Genomic DNA, 16,946 nt, shown 5'->3' with positions numbered 1-16,946 from the left:
ATCGAAACTCTAATTTCACCTTCAAATCACCTGCCAATCCCAGAGGTTCACATTCTTTTACCACTCGGACATGTAGCATTGGATAGTTTACCTCTATAAATATATGACCAAGTACAACACTTTGTTTCATTTGTCGAATTGGATTTCTTTATCTACCTTTAGGTCTTGTGTGAAAATCTGATGATGTATTGGGGCATTTTTATGCAGAACTATAGAAGATTCTTGCATCGTTGTGTATAACCCAGAAGTAGTGATATGGTGATTGATATTGCAGCAGTTAACAAAACCCCACAAAAACACAGAACTATTTTAACAGGCTGCTGCTCGCACGTCATCTTTTCCTCACAGTCTACATACCCAAATGGGCATTTAACAAACATTTATCTGCAGCTCTTCTGGAACCTTCGATCAGATCACAAAATCTTCCTCAGATATACTTTGCTCAGTTGTGATGGACTTATTTAAAAATCGTCGTATCTATATTGACTTAAATTTGAATGAGCTATCTGGTGTTTGGTTACTCAAACACACAAAAAAAACACAACAACAAAAGAAACACCTCCCTAAACACAAAGGTAAGACACTTGGTGCACATTTTATTTGCTTTTCAGACCCTCCATTAATCAAATACTATAAAATACTACATACGAATAATAATCAATGCAAAAATGTAGTTTAAGTACACACCACAGGCACACAATCACTACAAAAATATTCTCAGCGTTGCAAGAACATATATTTTAAAACAGAGAAGAGCTTGTGCATGGTAAAAGGCACACAATGTGTTGCCAAGCTGAGTGCTGCAGAACGGTTTCCGGTCCCCATCACTTATATCTTATGATAATAGCAGGTGCTGCAGTGGCACTCTGTATGGTTTCTCACCTTTATGCCATTGACCTCGATCTGAAAGACCAACAGATGAGTATAAGAAGAAAAAAAAAGTGAGAATACTAACAAAGTCACAGCGATCTACGTGTGCACTATGTAGCACTCAAATCAGAAGTGAAACAAAGATTACAACTAAACATGAGTGACAAACGGCTAAACTGCAGTGGTGCAAGACACACTCGGAACATCTTTATAGTACAAGCTTTATTATCACTTGAATCCATATGAAATATCAAAAGTTAAAATCCTCGTGCCTCTGAGTTTGTGGTAGTTTTCAATTGATGAAAAAAAAAACCCATCAAAGAAGTTGTAACTACTGACAATGCAGACATGACTGGGACTCAACTTACATTTTTTTTATAAACTCATCATTAAATAAATGTAGTGGAGTAAATGAGACAATATGATATCCTCTGAATTGTTGTAAACATAAAGTAGCGTAAACTCACTACGTTAGCCTAAGTGCTTCAAAATTGTTTATGATATACCTGCTTACTTTTTACTGCTGCTGGCCTAAAAATATCAACCACTCAGATATTTTCTGAAACAAAATTGCACATAAACGGAAAAATTTGATCAATAATGTTGGCTAGATTTAACACAGTATGCACCAGGAACACTGGGTTACCAGCCCACCCTCTCCAACATTCAGTTTATACTTATTGGTAATCAGTTCAAATTATAGTTGCTCAAAATGTGAAGATAAGCATCTGCCTAAATATATCTTTTGGTGGCATATCGTACCTCATAACTGTGTTTTGCCACACAGCACGTTGCCTCCGAGGTGATGTTCTTCCGGATCGTCATTGTCTTCATGGCCTTGAGAGGTGTTGGGTATGCCCTGGAGAAGCAGCAGCCCACGCACTGGTAAACTGGACGTTCCTTTGAGAAAACTAGGTTCTTTCTCAGTGCGCATTCCTCACAGCCCACTAGAGAAGGTGGTTTAGAAAGTAGAATGAAAAACATGCACCGTAGACGGGTTGTAATGCTGTGCCAGCAACATTTAAATTCTAAGATTACCATTTCTGTGAATAGAAAGAAATACATGTCGATGGTGCAAATTTACTGAACTCTGCTTCTTTGCTTTGTGTACTTCTTTCATGATGTACAGGTACCATTTACATTTCCTTTCTAATCTAAATATAAGGAATTAGATAACTTAATAGTAAAATTTAAAAAAAACAACATAAGACTAGTATTCTTATTATAATAATTCTTACTGTTTGATAGGTCAATGTTGGGATAAGAATCAGCGATGTACAGAAGAAAAGACAAAAGGAGAAGAGACAGTCCAGCTGATTTCACAGAGCCCATTGTGGTTGCAGCAGTTACCTGATAATATGGAGACAAAAGCAAACGGTCAATCAAAGATCTGTAGAATCAAAGCATGTGTAAATCACAGACAGAGATTTGAGTATTACCATGTTTAGAGAAAGTTTCCCCTTCATTGCACCTCTGACTCCTTTTTATTGAGGTCTTCTGCTTTGCTGCATCCCGTTTTATACCAACGTTCCTGGCAACTTTCTGGATTAGGTGAAACCTACCAACCTTATCAATGATCTCAGTGACTCACTGGCCACTTAGCCCCCCCCTCCCCTAATCCTTCTAAAGCTCAAAATGATAAGAATAAATTGTGGAAACTCAAAACATACTTCCACCACCCTGTTTCCTTTAATCCCTGGATTTTTGTTACTTGGTAACTGAGTAACTGAGGTTTATTAGTTTATAATTAGGCTTTTTTTTTTTTTTTGCTGTTGTTGTTTCCGGCACTACCTCAGGTGGAAACAACTGCAACCCATTTGTATCTTGTTTTATCTTCTCACAAAAAAGGTTTCCGATTTTCTTGAGCATTTTAGTTTACTGCAGAAAACCATTTGTGCAGGACATACGCTGCCTAAAAAGTGTTTTAATCGTGTTTTTATAAACAGCTGCGGTCAAAGGCAATATGTTTTCAGTTTGTCCATCCGTCTGTATGTAACCTTCTTCAAATGAGGCACAAATGTTCAGTTGGACCGAAGGATGGACTAATCCGGTTTTGATGGCTAAAGGTCAAAGGTCTTCCTGACCTGACAAAACATCATCATGGCTTAACTCAATAATTCAAACACAAGTTTTGACAAAATTTCACACAAATGTGGAGGAGAAAATTATGAAGTGATGACATTTGTTATCCAAAAGGTCAAAAGTCATCTTCACTGGGACATCAGAATGTTCAGCAAAATCACTTTTCCGGCCATTATTCAACAGCATAATTAAGAACAGAGGAGGAGATCGTGACCATATTTCACATTTGGTCGGAAACTGAGTGGGTGACGCTGATCGTGGGTGTCCACCTTTAGACTGTGGTGATTATGTCGGTCAAATGAGTGTGAAGCATCCACATTTTAGAATTTGTAGCCTCTCTGCAGCTACATCCATATTTGAAGCGTTGTCTACCGTCGTGGGTACAACTTTGTGCTCTATCAGAATCACCTTTATAGGCTAAATTTCTTCAAAGAATTTACTGGACCATCAGGAAAAATATGGCTGTAAACTGAAAACGTAAAAATGTTGGCAGAGGCACACAACCTTGAGGCAGTAGTTGAATTATGAGGAGTGAAAAAAGGTGATGCTGAAATGTTACTTTTTAAAGCCAGTTTTAAATCACATTTGTGTAATAAGTCGAATGTTTTCCCTTGACCTAACAAGATCAGTATTTTTCTCCATGTATTGTCAAACAAAAATCTTACCGACATATATGTGAAAACTACATCCTCTAATGTATAAAATGGCTGCGTACTAAAAAAAAAACAGCCTTTTAATTGACCAGTTTTATTTATAAAAATTAAACTATAAATGAAAGAAATAATGCAAGAAATACATTTATTGAAGCTGAGAGTTAGATGAGAAGATTAAAAAGTCCACCCTCTCGTGATCTTTTCATGTCACTCCTGTGGGCAGAAAGCAAATTTTCATATATCCAAAAAGGTCTATAAACTATTCTTTTAATACAATGATCATCTTGCTGTCTTGATTTCATCTTTCTTTTTTTGCTTTGTTTTTCATAATTTTTTATGGCATATCTTTTCCCTTGTATCATCCTATATTGCCACTGCAAAACCTGTTATTAAAATGCTGATACTTCTCAAAAATGGGAAGAAGAACTGGATGGAAGAAACTATGAATTAATGAAGAGATATACGATAGTTGTTATTTATCTGATCACCTCCAACATATGAAATGTCAAAGATGAATATAAATTTATTTTGGATTTCATTTGAGTGTTTACATAAGTACCATGTCCGGTGTCCTTGGTTGCGATGGTGATAAATCCATGGCTTAAGACTCACAATTTCAGTCGGCTAAGTGTGGAGGACAAGATGTTAAATCACGGAAATGTTAAGAGCTTGTTTTTTTTTTTTTTAGCTCCTATCATTTGTTGTAGCTTGAATTTTAACACTGCATTGTAAACCTTTTTGATAACATTTTTTTTTTTTTTAGACCTGCTAATAAAAATGATAGCAGTGGTTGTTCAAGTGTGGCAGTTTTGGCTTTATGTTACATGCAGTTTCAATCATGTGCAGACTAGTAACATAAAAAAAAAAAAAAAAAAAATGTAAACAATCTCAACATCGACTGAATCGACTCAAAAGGACATTTCACAAGATTTCACACATATTTGAACCTTTCATGCTTATTTGTCTGGGATTCTAATCGGACTTGGCTATTTGCAGCTGTGTTTAAAATAACTCCTTCGAATCATCATCGATGAGTGAGTTAGTTTATATGAGCTGGAGGAGTCTGTCACAGATAGTGGAGCTGTTTAAGATATAGGCATCTGAAAGGACGCACCGAGGCACCGAGGTCGTTTTCAATTACAGCTCTCGCCTCACTGTTCTGGCAGGACTAAGGGGACGTGGGATGCTCCAGGAGTGAAGTCAAAGTGTAGCCTACGAGATTGTCAAAACACGAGTCTGATACAGCTTACTCTCAGGGGCTGCAGGGTTACTGCCATACTGACATGGGAGACGTAGTAAGGTTGGCAGGTCATGCTATTACCCTGACAGGCTTCCCATAGCACTAAGGTGCTCTGGATGGCATCACCAACATGTCATTGGCACCTGAGCGTAGATTAAGGGAGTCAGCTGAGATCGGTTGTTTTCTGAAACCACACAGTAGCATGAGAAATGTGTATGAATTTTTTGCCTTTATCTTATTCAAGGGTGTGTGCTGGAGCTATCAAGGGCTCTTCTAGTATATCACTAGCAATAAAGCACAGATGGACAACAAGAAGAAACAACAACGTGTTCACAAACATCCATATAAAGAAAATATAAAACAAAAACTCACCACTACATCAAGTTAATATGGAATGTTTAGTCTGGGTTGTTTAGTAGTTCTGTATCTTTTAAGTGTAGGTCATTATCTCTTAAAACTAAATCTCTTGGGACATTATATTCATGCCCATCTTAAGTATTATATTTTAAATTCAAATTCAAAGCTCATAAATTTCAGTCTGAGAAGCTGTAGCTCCACAAATATAATTCTGACTTTAGACCCTGGAACTCCACTGGCAAAATGAAGTTTCTTTTGTAGCTCCAGCATAAATTCTACAGACAGAGTTCTGGCTAATACCTGACTCTTTTACATTCTTGGCACCTGCTGCCAAAAGTTTCAGAGCTGAATGCAAAAGTATTTCTTTCTTTTTTTTTCAACACGTGTCTAAGGCTAAGTTCAAGGTTTATTTTGGGCATTAGCAGTAAACTTATTGCAGTCCCATAAATTTTAAATAGACATTATTATGAACTCCACCTATGGACTTATCTGGGGTCTGTGGATAAAATAAGACATTATTGATCCCTGTAAGTTAAATCTACTTGCAGCATAAAAGTAGTAGAAATGAATACGTGATAATAAAAAAAAAAAAAAAAAATAAATACATGTATACACATAAAATGAATACAAATGTATAATAATACGCACATGGTGTGTAGCATTGCATTTAAAGTATTGAACCATATGGTTTAAATATCACAAAAGATGGTAAAAAGTGTTATTGCACAGGGATAAATATGACAAAAATGATGGAAAAAAAAGATGAATAATGAGGAATAAATATGGCAGCCACTTCAAATATATCAAGTGACCTTGATGTTAAGTGTTGGGGGATCGTAGCAGAGACAACAACATAATTACAGGGTATTGTCATAAAGTCTGACTGCAGATGAGACCCATGGGAACGCTCCTCATTGCTGGAGGTGGAGTGGTCTGTTGCTGACGGAGCTGCTGAAAGCTTTCACAGTCCCGTAGAGGGGATCAGAGGTGTTGTCCACGATGGACGACAGTTTGGCAACCATCTTTCTCTCCTCCTCCTCCTCCTCCTTCTTCTTCTGTGTACAGGGGACAGTCCAGGACAGAGCTTGCTGTCTTGACTAGCTTTTCGAGTCGATCCTGTACCTCTCCACTCTTCCACCTCCCTGGCAGACCACTGCTGATGGTTCCATAGAGTCATTAAAATGTTCTTAACAGGGTGTACGTGTAAAAAAAAAAAAAAAAGTGAAAGTATTTTTCTCTGGAATGCAGACAATTTCATGAGAATGTTTTACCTTTCATTTGTTGGTGCTTAATCTATCAGCTTGGTGGTAATTCTTTTCTTTATGTATTTATGTTTTGTTAAGTAGAATTATCTTTTTTTAATCACTTACAACATTTTACTAATTAAGAAAAGGGGCCAAGATCCAAACAAAGTCAGTCTGTAGCTGTATTCTTCAACAGCTGTAAGGGATATTCCTCAAATATTTTCCAACCAGGCTGTAAATGCTTTGTACTGTGGGGGTTGTTAGAGTCAGTATAGCCAACAAAGATTTTTTATTATTTTTTAGCCGTAAGCCTATGATTTCCTCTAGTTATAATGAAGATAGCAGATGTCCCACTCTCATATGGATTGTATTGATACAAACACATTTGCATCGTGAAGTATTTTCAGAGAAGCACATTTGATTGAAATGATAATCAATGTAAATCATGGATTAAATGAAATCAGACTTTGTATTAAAAGGCACTCTGCAGAACTGGACTTTTCTGCAAAACTATGGAAATGCTTACACAGTAGCATATTTCCCAACTCCTTCTATCTCATGTTATCTTATGTCCTTATGAATGCATGCTGTCAAAAACCTTTTTCTTTCCTGCCATAATGTTGAGTAATTCTTTTGCCACAAAATTACACAACTCAGTTTAAATTATTTTACAATTTTGCCTAAAATAATATTAATGAACTCTTTTAGTATTGCACACTCTTACACCACAGTTCGTTGTATGGAAAAAAACAAACAAACCCCGTATTGTCTTCTACACAAATATATTTGATCCAAATATCCAGACTCTGACCTTTTCTTTTGTTCATGTAATGAGCGCTAACGCCATGAGAAGAGTGACACACTGTGGTGGAAAGCGGGATCTACCCCAATATGTAATATGGCCTACAGCCTACTGTAGTACTAGTGCTGGTCTCATAACAGCCCCACACATATACATATACATGTAGCTTTAGGTTTCAATATTGTACCTGAGATCAGAACATATTTAAAAAAAAAAAAAAAAAAAAAAAAAAATACTATTATTATTATTGGTAGATTAGTAGTAAAATATGATTTCAAAAATATTTTCTCCTTGAATTTCCATGTTATTTTTTTTTTTTGGGTCATGCTTTTGTTTCTTTAACCAAGCTGTTATCCAGCACTTGCACCGTGAAACAAACGGTTGCGTTGAATTTATTCCCGGTTGGCGGTGATGATGGATGCTGCGGATTTGACCTGCTGCTCTACTGTAAAATGCATACAAGGCAAAGCCCGTGCGGGGCTGTCCAAGAAACCCCATCGACGAGACAAAACTCGAGGCGTGAACGTGGCAGCCATTTTACATCATCAAGAGTGAATGACTGAAGCCGGACCAGTGCCGGGAGTTTTACACTTTTTCTGTCTTTTAAATATCACATTTATCTTCCTAAAGTAATCAGCACCGTACACGTTGGTGTGCCAGCGGCAGGTAGGGCGAATTTGTTTGTGATTTGGTCACGTGATTGTTGCTTTAATTGATTGCTTTTTATTTAAAAAAAAAAAAAAAAAAAAAAAAAGTCTTGAATCGTGCGGTGCTGTTTCAAACAATGTGGAAACTGGTGGTGGTGATTTGAGGACGAGTTTCTCCAGACCGGCTTTTTGAAAATGGACTCTTCCTATGTGGCGCGGCGCGTTGACAAACCACGCATCTTTATAAGCGAGCTTAAAAAAAACAACAAAACACAACAACAACAAAAAAAAAAACCTCCGGCTTTCCTTTCCCGAGGCCTAAAGTGTTGGAATTTAATCCCGATTGTTTTTATATTAAAAAATAAATAAAATAAAATAAAAATAAAAAAATAAAAAGCGACGCTTTTTGTCATCTGGGTTAAACCACCGAACCGACAAACATGACGTTGTAACAATGGCCTCACTGAAAACTCCGTTCAAATTTAGCAATGCTAGCTGAAGCTAGCCCGGTTTTTTTTTTTTTTTTTTTGACAGATCGTGGAATTGACACGCTCATTGTCATCGTATGCTAACAGCGCTTAGCTCGTTGTTGTCGGCAGGAATCCTGCGATTTTTTTTACGCTACTTCTGTACGAACACGTGCTTTTTTTTTATTATTCTTTTCTTTTTTTGGGGGGGGGGGGGCAGATGGGGGGGGCGGTGGGGGGGGAGGCCTAACTATATTTAACAATAAATGTAAGCTGGCTTTGATAGAAAATACACACCGGTCGCCTCATGTTATTGTCCCGATGAAGGTTTCCCCCCTCCCCTCCACCACCTCCCTCCACCCTCCTCCCTCCACCCGGTTAGCTCGATCGCTGTACCATTAGCTGGGCAAACTAGCTCGCTAGCTAGCTAGCCTCAACGTGTGCGAGTCTGTCCCTCCCCGCTTTAAAATTTAATGTTACTAAAGTTTTTTTTTTTTTTTTGGGGGGGGGGGATTTATGGATAACTAGAAATTTGCTAACGTTACAGATGATTAAAAAAAAAATCTGGCATGGTCTGCCTTCGGGCTTTAACGTAGAAGAAATGTTTTTAAAGCACGTGCTTGCCCCATTATAATAGGATTTATTGATATCGATAAGCTTGTATTTGCAAAAAAAAAAAAAGAAAAAAAAAGTGTAAGTTAGGTTAAAACAGGCGGTTGTTGTCCACGTTTTTTTTTTTTTTTGCGATGCCGGATAGAGAAACGTGAACAGGGCTGCAGAGGGATACTGCTTCATTATTTAGCCGTACAAAGAAATGGGGTGGTCGTGTTTGGGTTGTCTTATTAACATGACAATTGGGGGGGTTGGTGGTGGTGGTGGTGGTGGGGGATCTGGAGTGTCACAATATGTGCACCTGGAAGTGTCAATAAACAAAATGCTAAAGTAACTCGCCCGCTGGTCAGTCACCGGAAAAGCGGGGCTCACTCTCTGAAGGAACACGTGTATCGGCTCTCTAGCCTGTGCTGAAGTCAGCAGTGAAGAAGGTAAGCTAACATGTAATTTAGAGCCCATTGCAGACACGGCTTTCTCCACCGAGCAGCGACCAAAAGAGACGACTGAGACTTGAGGCGTTAGCAAAGTGAAACTTGGCTCCGTTTGCACTTCTTAGCCCAGGACGTAACCGGGATGGAAAATACTGCCACATGGACACGAACCCTGTAGTTTGAACAATATGTAATTGAACTGATTTACTGTGGGGGGAGTTTGGTATGTGCATTGTCTGTCTCGCGCACAATGTCACATCTGTTGATTGCCTACATCCAGGTTTTTTGGGGGCTTCCTCTCCATGCAAGCTGAGAGCTGCAAGTGTTAATTCAAGATAGTGAAAAGTCTCCAGACTGTGTGGGACCGCATAACCATGATAACTTGTTTTGCACAAGTTAACATTCCCAGTTTGATAATTTGGCTTTAGTAGTATCAAAGTCACTCTCTCTCTTAAGATTATAACTGGTTTAACCATTTTTAAAATTATTATTTTTTTCTTTCTTGTGAATAATCTGCCTGACAAGTCTGAGACTCTACACTCTCTTGAACACATCCCAAGTTTTGCCCTTGACCCAGGATTAATTTGGCTCATTGCATTTACACAGATTTCTGGAGACATGGCCACAGAACATATTAATGGAAATGGTCCAGAAGAACCAATGGACACCTCTGCTGCAGTTACCCATTCTGAGCACTTCCAGACTTTATTAGAAGCTGGTTTACCACAGAAAGTTGCTGAAAAACTAGATGAAATTTACCTAGCAGGTAAGGCACTATGAACATACTTGCATATTCAATATGCAAATTTTTATGTTTATCAATTTCTTGCATGTATTGTCATTTTTATCACCGTTTTGAATGGGGGAATTGGGATCCTGAAGCAACTTTTTGTGGTTTCCTACCAAAATGGGTACTGCAGTGCTACAAAATATAAAATTACACATTACCAGTGTGAAAATGTGTAAATGATTGCAGCATTTGCATTCCCAACATGGTTGCATGATCACTGGTGTCAGGGCGAATGAATTGTCTTTCCCTGGGAGTCTTTTGATGAGCCTATCCAGTCTCACCATTAATTTCCATAAAGTTTCTCTGCACCCCATAATATAATTGCACTGTGATGAGGAGGTATGACGTCAGCTGCAGCGTCAATATCTGTTGCTTTGGTCAGATTCGACAAGTTTGTATGGGGTTGAGCTGAAGGGATAAAGTTTTTGGGGGTCATTTTAGGACTTGTTGGTCGGTCACATCCAGAAAAGTACGGGTCTGGCCTTTTCAGCCAGATGGGACTGAGGCAGAAACAATGGCAGCAGCTGCCTGGTGTGTGGCTGCCTTGGACAGGTGACGGCCCCTCCATTGAGGAGAATGCAGACCGGCTCATTAGAAACTCCCAGCTACAGTACAGAGGGGCACTGGCATATCGAGTTGCACTGTCACATCTGTTGTGATTAGTTCTGCAAAAATGTGCTGGTTGGGGAGTAAAGTGCAGCCTGATTACTCAATACAGCTCCATTAGATTACGCTAGTCCGGCTCCTCACTCTAGTTGTCATTATTTATTCATTACCCATTTTGAAGATGTTGCTCGTACAAAATATTCTGCATGTATATGATTCTCTTTGGACCTTTCACTGTAATTTTTGGACTTGACAGCGCAGTGATGAAAACCATGTCAACTTTTCTTGTCAGCAGCTCATCTTTTCATTCTGTGTCATTCAACCCCCCAGGTTTGGTGTCACACAGTGACTTAGATGATCGAGCGATTGAGGCTCTGAAAGAATTCAACGAGGAAGGTGCTCTCCAAGTTCTTTTGCAATTCAAGGACAGCGACCTCTCACATGTTCAGGTATGGATGGAGCACTTCTGCTTTACTCTTCATTGGACTGTCTAATACAAAGCGGATGTCCTTTTTGCAGCGTGATGAATAACAGCATTATGTTGCTGAATTGTGATTGCACAATAGCTCTCGGTAGGCGTTGGCCTTATCTACCAGATGCACACTTGCTGTCCCTTCTACCTGCTGATTCTATTTGCATATAATCTGAAGTTAATCCCCACGATGTTGATATCTTTTAACGATTGTGTGGTTTTCTTTGGATTCTTTTAGAACAAAAGTGCCTTTCTTTGTGGCGTGATGAAGACGTACAGACAGAGAGAGAAACAAGGGACCAAAGTGTCAGACACCAACAAAGGACCAGATGAAGCCAAAATCAAAGTGAGAACTGATTTAATGCTTCGGACGTCGTGTGTGAACACCGAGTGTTTTTGAGTGCTGGGAATACATGTAATCCTTGTAACCAAGAGGGTTTGAATGCCATACACATTCTTGACTACTAATCAACCAAAATCCTTTTCATTTGCCATATTTTTCTGATTATAAGGCTTTGCTGGAGAGGACTGGCTACACACTTGATGTGACAACAGGACAGAGGAAGTACGGTGGTCCCCCACCAGAGTCCGCCCACTCAGGGGCACAGCCCACCATCGGTACAGAGGTACAAAACCTTTATGTTGCATCATTCACTGAGCGTAGCAGTGCAAGAATGATACGTCCTCATTTACTCACGCCATCTAGTTGGTTTTTGTAAATGCTGGACCCAAGTGCATTCAGATGGTGTCCAAATGATGAAACTTTATTCTTTTCTGTAGTAACCATAGTTACAATGATAGCTTACCGCTAAGAGCTGACTGGATACCTTTAACCAAAATGCTATTTTCCCTGTAACATTTCAAATTGAAGAGTTATTCTCACACACCATATTTTCCTGTCTTATCGACCTGGCAGATATTTGTCGGGAAGATCCCCAGAGACCTTTTCGAGGATGAGCTCGTTCCACTGTTTGAGAAGGCTGGCCCCATCTGGGACCTGCGCCTGATGATGGATCCTCTCAGTGGCCTGAACAGAGGCTACGCCTTTGTCACTTTCTGCACTAAAGAAGCTGCGCAGCAGGCTGTCAAATTGGTAGGTCTACTGCAATTATGAGCAGAAAGACTGAGGACACTGTTGGAATTGCTCCCTTTGCAGTCAGAGAACAAAGGATTCTTATGTAGCATATACCCAATGGTGATAGTATTTTAAATGTAGACGTATGTGAATCATGTTTGTCAATAGTGGATAAGGATGTGAAATTGTCACCATAAGTGGTCATGGTCTCTATTTTGTAGATTCTCCTGCCTCTTTTTTTTTTTTTTTCTAATTTAAATAATCCTTCTTCCTTCTGCAGTGCAACAACAATGAAATTCGACCGGGTAAACACATTGGCGTGTGCATCTCTGTGGCCAATAATAGACTGTTTGTTGGCTCCATCCCCAAGAGTAAAACAAAAGATCAGATTGTTGAAGAATTTGCAAAAGTCACAGGTGAGTCAGCAGCACCACAGTTTTGTGTTTGTCGATCAGCTGCATTCCTGCATTTTACAATTGTTTACTTTTTGGTTGCAATTTTTTTTTTATTAGATTCACTCTTCAGATTAGCAGGTAAAGCTTGAACAATAAAGATCTTTACCGCATTTCCTGTCTATGTCCAAATGATGATCTCGTTACTGTACTGGAGTGATTCACGTTACTGTGATGGTTTACCGCTAAGATCTGACTGGACACTAAAGACAGGGAAAGGTTTCTCCACTGATGGAAATATTACATACATTTGTTGATGTAAAGTTTTAATTTCCTTGTACAGCTACTTCTGGAGTGAAGCCATTTTGATAACTTCTAGTCTTGGGTCAAGGTTTTACCTGGAGTCCTTAAGGCTGGTTCAATGTTACTAGTTTGGGTAGTAGGTCATTGATGAAACAATGCTTTGGATAGAAAACTTCACCTAACCGCCTAATGTTTTTTTTTTTCTCCACCTCTCTCCCCGGTTCCTTGTCTCTACAGAGGGTCTAAATGATGTCATATTGTACCACCAGCCAGACGACAAGAAGAAGAATCGGGGCTTTTGCTTCCTGGAGTACGAAGACCACAAAACGGCAGCTCAGGCCCGCCGCCGACTAATGAGTGGGAAGGTGAAAGTGTGGGGAAATGTGGTCACCGTTGAGTGGGCCGATCCTATCGAGGACCCAGATCCAGAAGTCATGGCCAAGGTAACGCACAGAGCCAGAGGTCATGTAGTGCATGTGCATCCGAAATTCCTTTTCTTTATGCTGCAGTGGTTCCCTTTTCTGCAAAAAGCCTGAATCTCGTTTTTCTTTTCACCAGGTCAAGGTGCTGTTTGTGAGGAACTTGGCAAGCACTGTCACAGAGGAGATACTTGAAAAGGCCTTTAGTCAGTTTGGCAAGCTGGAGCGAGTGAAAAAATTGAAAGACTATGCCTTCATCCACTTTGAGGAAAGAGATGGTGCTGTGAAGGTATGGGAGAGAAACATTTTGGCTGGAAATCCATAGAAAACATTTTTGGGGACATAAGACTTTGTTGTCGTTGTGGTGAGAACCTCTTTTGTTATTTTAATTAATCACAGGCTCTGGCTGATCTCAACGGCAAAGACCTCGAAGGAGAGCACATTGAAATCGTGTTTGCCAAGCCCCCTGATCAGAAGAGGAAGGAGCGCAAAGCTCAGAGACAAGCCGCTAAAACACAAATGTAAGCAATGGTATCTAAACTAGGCTCAGGCAATGTAGAATTAATGGATGTCTTCTTCTTTTTAAGTATCGTCACACTGCTCTTGCCTAATGGAAACCTAAGGTCACAGGTTTCCATTAGGCACCCATATATTCAATTTAAAGTTTGTTATATAACAGGATGTCATGTTGAGGAGACGTCTGTGTGTCCTCCCTCAGGTATGACGAATACTATTATTACGGGCCTCCCCACATGCCACCACCCACAAGAGGGAGAGGACGCGGCGGGCGGGGAGGCTATTCTTACGCTCCTGATTATTACGCCTATGAAGACTATTACGATTACTATGGATATGATTACCACAACTACCGGGGCGGCTACGACGATCCGTACTACGGCTACGACGACTTCCAGGGGTCTGGGAGAGGACGAGGAGCGAGGGGAGGAGTCCGTGGCGGTGCCAGCCAGACCAGGGGCCGCGGTGCCATCACACCGAGGGGCCGAGTGGGCTTCTCCCAGCGAGGAGGCCTCGGAACAATCAGAGGTAAGTGATATTTATCACAGTGGGATGCTGTTAATTTAAAATGGTTCAAATCTAATTAGTCACACTGTGGTGACTAATGAAGCGTGACATTGTTGTTCTAGATAATTACTTCTGAAAAAGAACTTGCATTGTGGCTCACTTTACTTTGACACGGGGCCTTCTAGTTATGGAAATCGCAGGAAAAATTACCCCAATCTTGATGTCAGCATGTGTTCTGCGAGTGGGTCAATTACAAAAGCACACAGCAATGACACATAATAAAAGGCTCGTGTAGGTTAGAAAATGAAAGCATCCGTGTTTAAGGAAATTGCAAATTGGGGATGACCTGCAGTGCAGGTGTTGACGGTTTTGAAATTCTGTTGGTATAGTTGTATGGCAGCACTTGTTAAAAAAAAAAAGAAAAAAAAAAGTTACACCTGCTGTTTGGCCTCTGAAACTAATCTCTGTCAGGTGTCATCTTTCAGAACAGCCAGTCAGCTTGTTTGCCAGCAGACAGAGGTCACTCACAACATGCTGTATTTTTAAGGAGGCCAGCTGAGACCCACCCCAGTGACTTAACTCTGGCTTCAGTTGAAATTTCTGTTTGACGGGGAACGTGTACAACATGGCTTTCTTGTACTAATTTTGATCTTTGCTGTCATTGGTCCAGCAGGGAAGCGGGGCAGAGGGCGGTCCTGACCTGTCACAGCGGATACTGACTTGATGTGTGGGGTTACACCGTAAGCTGCAATGGATGTTGAAACAACGAGCACGACAAAAAGGTCCAATGATATTCCAGCCTTACAGAAGAAGCATCTCCCCTCCCCCATGTTTTTTTTTTTTTTTTTTTTTTTTTTTTATATACTTATTTTTTTTTTCTGAAACTGCCACCTTAAAAAAAAAAAAAAAAAAAAAACCGGAGGATTCTGAATACTTGTTAGAGCCTCTTTGCCCTGAGTCCCTGTACTAAGCCCTGATAACCAGAGCTCTTTGAATTGCCCTTACAATCTCCCCCTTCCCTGTCCCTGAACATGCCATTTTCTAAATAATTATTGAAGAAATTGCACTTTTTAAGTTCTTAGGTTTGAAGTGGCTCAAAGGAGCTTGATGCTATTGTATATTTTTGTGCTAATCGCAATTTTTATTGTTGGAATATCCATGTTAATCTTAATTGTTTGATCTGGATGTTTGAAAGAGAACATTTGCAGGGTTTTAGGGTGTACCCACCTGGCATGGATAAGTCAGGCATTCCAGGAAAGTGGTTCTTTTCAGAACTTGTCTTTAAAGGGTTGGTTGACTACCTCAGTACAGAGGACTAAACTACCCGGCCTGTACTGTAAATAGGGAAACTATATTGATGAAAGCAGGGCTTGTTTTCATACAAAATATGCACAAGAGCTGCAGCGCAAAAACGATGTACTTAATGTAATATAGTCATTTTACCTGCAGCTCTGCAGGACTGCAAACAGTCAAACTGGGCATGCAAAACGATCTCATATGATGAGTTTGAACAAGCCCTGCTTTTATCCTATTTTGAACTGAATTAGCCGCCTTGCTTCTTCAGAGTATGTAGTTACTGGTTGTATAGTTTTTCGGAAAATGTTACTTTTGTAAAGGCTTCAACATTACAGGCATCCAACTGCCTTTGATTAAGAAAATAAAAAACAAAAATAAAGCCCTGCAGTGTCCCTTTTGTGCCACTGTGTTATTCCAGTGGGATTGTTTTTATATTGATACATTTTCAAACAACATCAGAATAATGTAGAAAAATCGAATCAAATAAATCCTGTTAAGATCATGTCAATCTTGAATGATCCCTTCCCAGCTCCCGAAACGGCTACTGTGTAGAACATCTTTGGAGTCGATCCCGACGGATGACTGAACCGCCATATTGCCCAGCCAGTGAGCATGTGTGCCTAACGTTAGCTGCCACGATTTGGAGGGGGGATCATAGGTCCGATAGTGGTAGAAGGGATACTGCAGTGAATGATTACTATTTCCAGGTATAGCATAAAGGAAACTGTGCTCTTCAATCCCAGTTTTCTATACAGTTAACTCCCTCAGTAAAATCATAACAACCACCTTTTGAAAAAAAGATGTTAGCAGTTTTAAACTATTGTTGGTGGCCAACAACGTTTTTTGCATTCCTGCAAATAAATTGTTTTATACTGTAAAATGGAGGTGAGTGTAACTTATTTTTGTAATAAAGTTTTTGATTTCTATCTGTGTCCTACTCTTTGGATAAAATCCTGACTTGAGGTGCAAATGCTCTGCTATTTATTGGCTGGTGTAAGATTTGCAACCACTGGAGCTACTCACTTTGTATTCGTTTTCGGTCATTAAAATTTTGTGTGATAATGAAAACGTGACAATGTCAGTCTTAGTCAATTACACAAATGAAATTGTAGAAAAGACAAAGTGGATGGATATTTTCTAAGGATGGCAAAAGTACATGACAAAG

General features: G+C 39.6%; 2 protein-coding genes across 4 annotated transcripts; one reads left to right on the top strand and one right to left on the bottom strand.

Annotated features, from left to right (window-relative positions):
• Window positions 1–576: 576 nt before the first annotated feature.
• Window positions 577–2,384, bottom strand: cga (glycoprotein hormones, alpha polypeptide). Its single transcript, XM_069719032.1, has 4 exons — window positions 2,310–2,384; window positions 2,109–2,220; window positions 1,633–1,817; window positions 577–903 (listed from the first exon to the last, which is right to left on the bottom strand). Exons 1-4 carry the CDS (start codon window positions 2,334–2,336, stop codon window positions 829–831), a joined length of 399 nt encoding a protein of 132 aa, XP_069575133.1. The 5' UTR covers window positions 2,337–2,384; the 3' UTR covers window positions 577–828.
• A 5,399-nt stretch (window positions 2,385–7,783) lies between these two features.
• Window positions 7,784–16,707, top strand: LOC138633055 (heterogeneous nuclear ribonucleoprotein Q-like). Of its 3 annotated transcripts, XM_069719046.1 has the most exons (12): window positions 7,784–7,914; window positions 10,012–10,171; window positions 11,132–11,250; window positions 11,512–11,619; window positions 11,786–11,899; window positions 12,190–12,366; window positions 12,629–12,764; window positions 13,281–13,486; window positions 13,602–13,751; window positions 13,862–13,983; window positions 14,181–14,506; window positions 15,156–16,707. In XM_069719046.1, the coding sequence occupies exons 2-12, from the start codon at window positions 10,024–10,026 to the stop codon at window positions 15,182–15,184; spliced, it is 1,635 nt and encodes a 544-aa protein (XP_069575147.1). In that variant the 5' UTR covers window positions 7,784–7,914; window positions 10,012–10,023; the 3' UTR covers window positions 15,185–16,707. The 3 variants fall into 3 exon arrangements, with proteins under 3 accessions (XP_069575147.1, XP_069575149.1, XP_069575148.1); XM_069719048.1 differs by lacking the exon at window positions 10,012–10,171 and having other exon boundaries at window positions 7,812–7,914; XM_069719047.1 differs by lacking the exons at window positions 7,784–7,914; window positions 10,012–10,171 and adding an exon at window positions 8,892–9,405.
• The last annotated feature ends 239 nt before the right edge of the window (window positions 16,708–16,946 follow it).

This window comes from Brachyistius frenatus, unplaced genomic scaffold, assembly GCF_029030835.1.
Source record: "Brachyistius frenatus isolate BFR_SWC_R1_liver_20210118 unplaced genomic scaffold, ASM2903083v1 Contig_204, whole genome shotgun sequence".
NCBI classification, from domain to species: Eukaryota; Metazoa; Chordata; class Actinopteri; family Embiotocidae; genus Brachyistius; species Brachyistius frenatus.
Note: the sequence above shows the minus strand (reverse complement) of the source record. Positions and strands in the feature narration are given on the sequence as shown.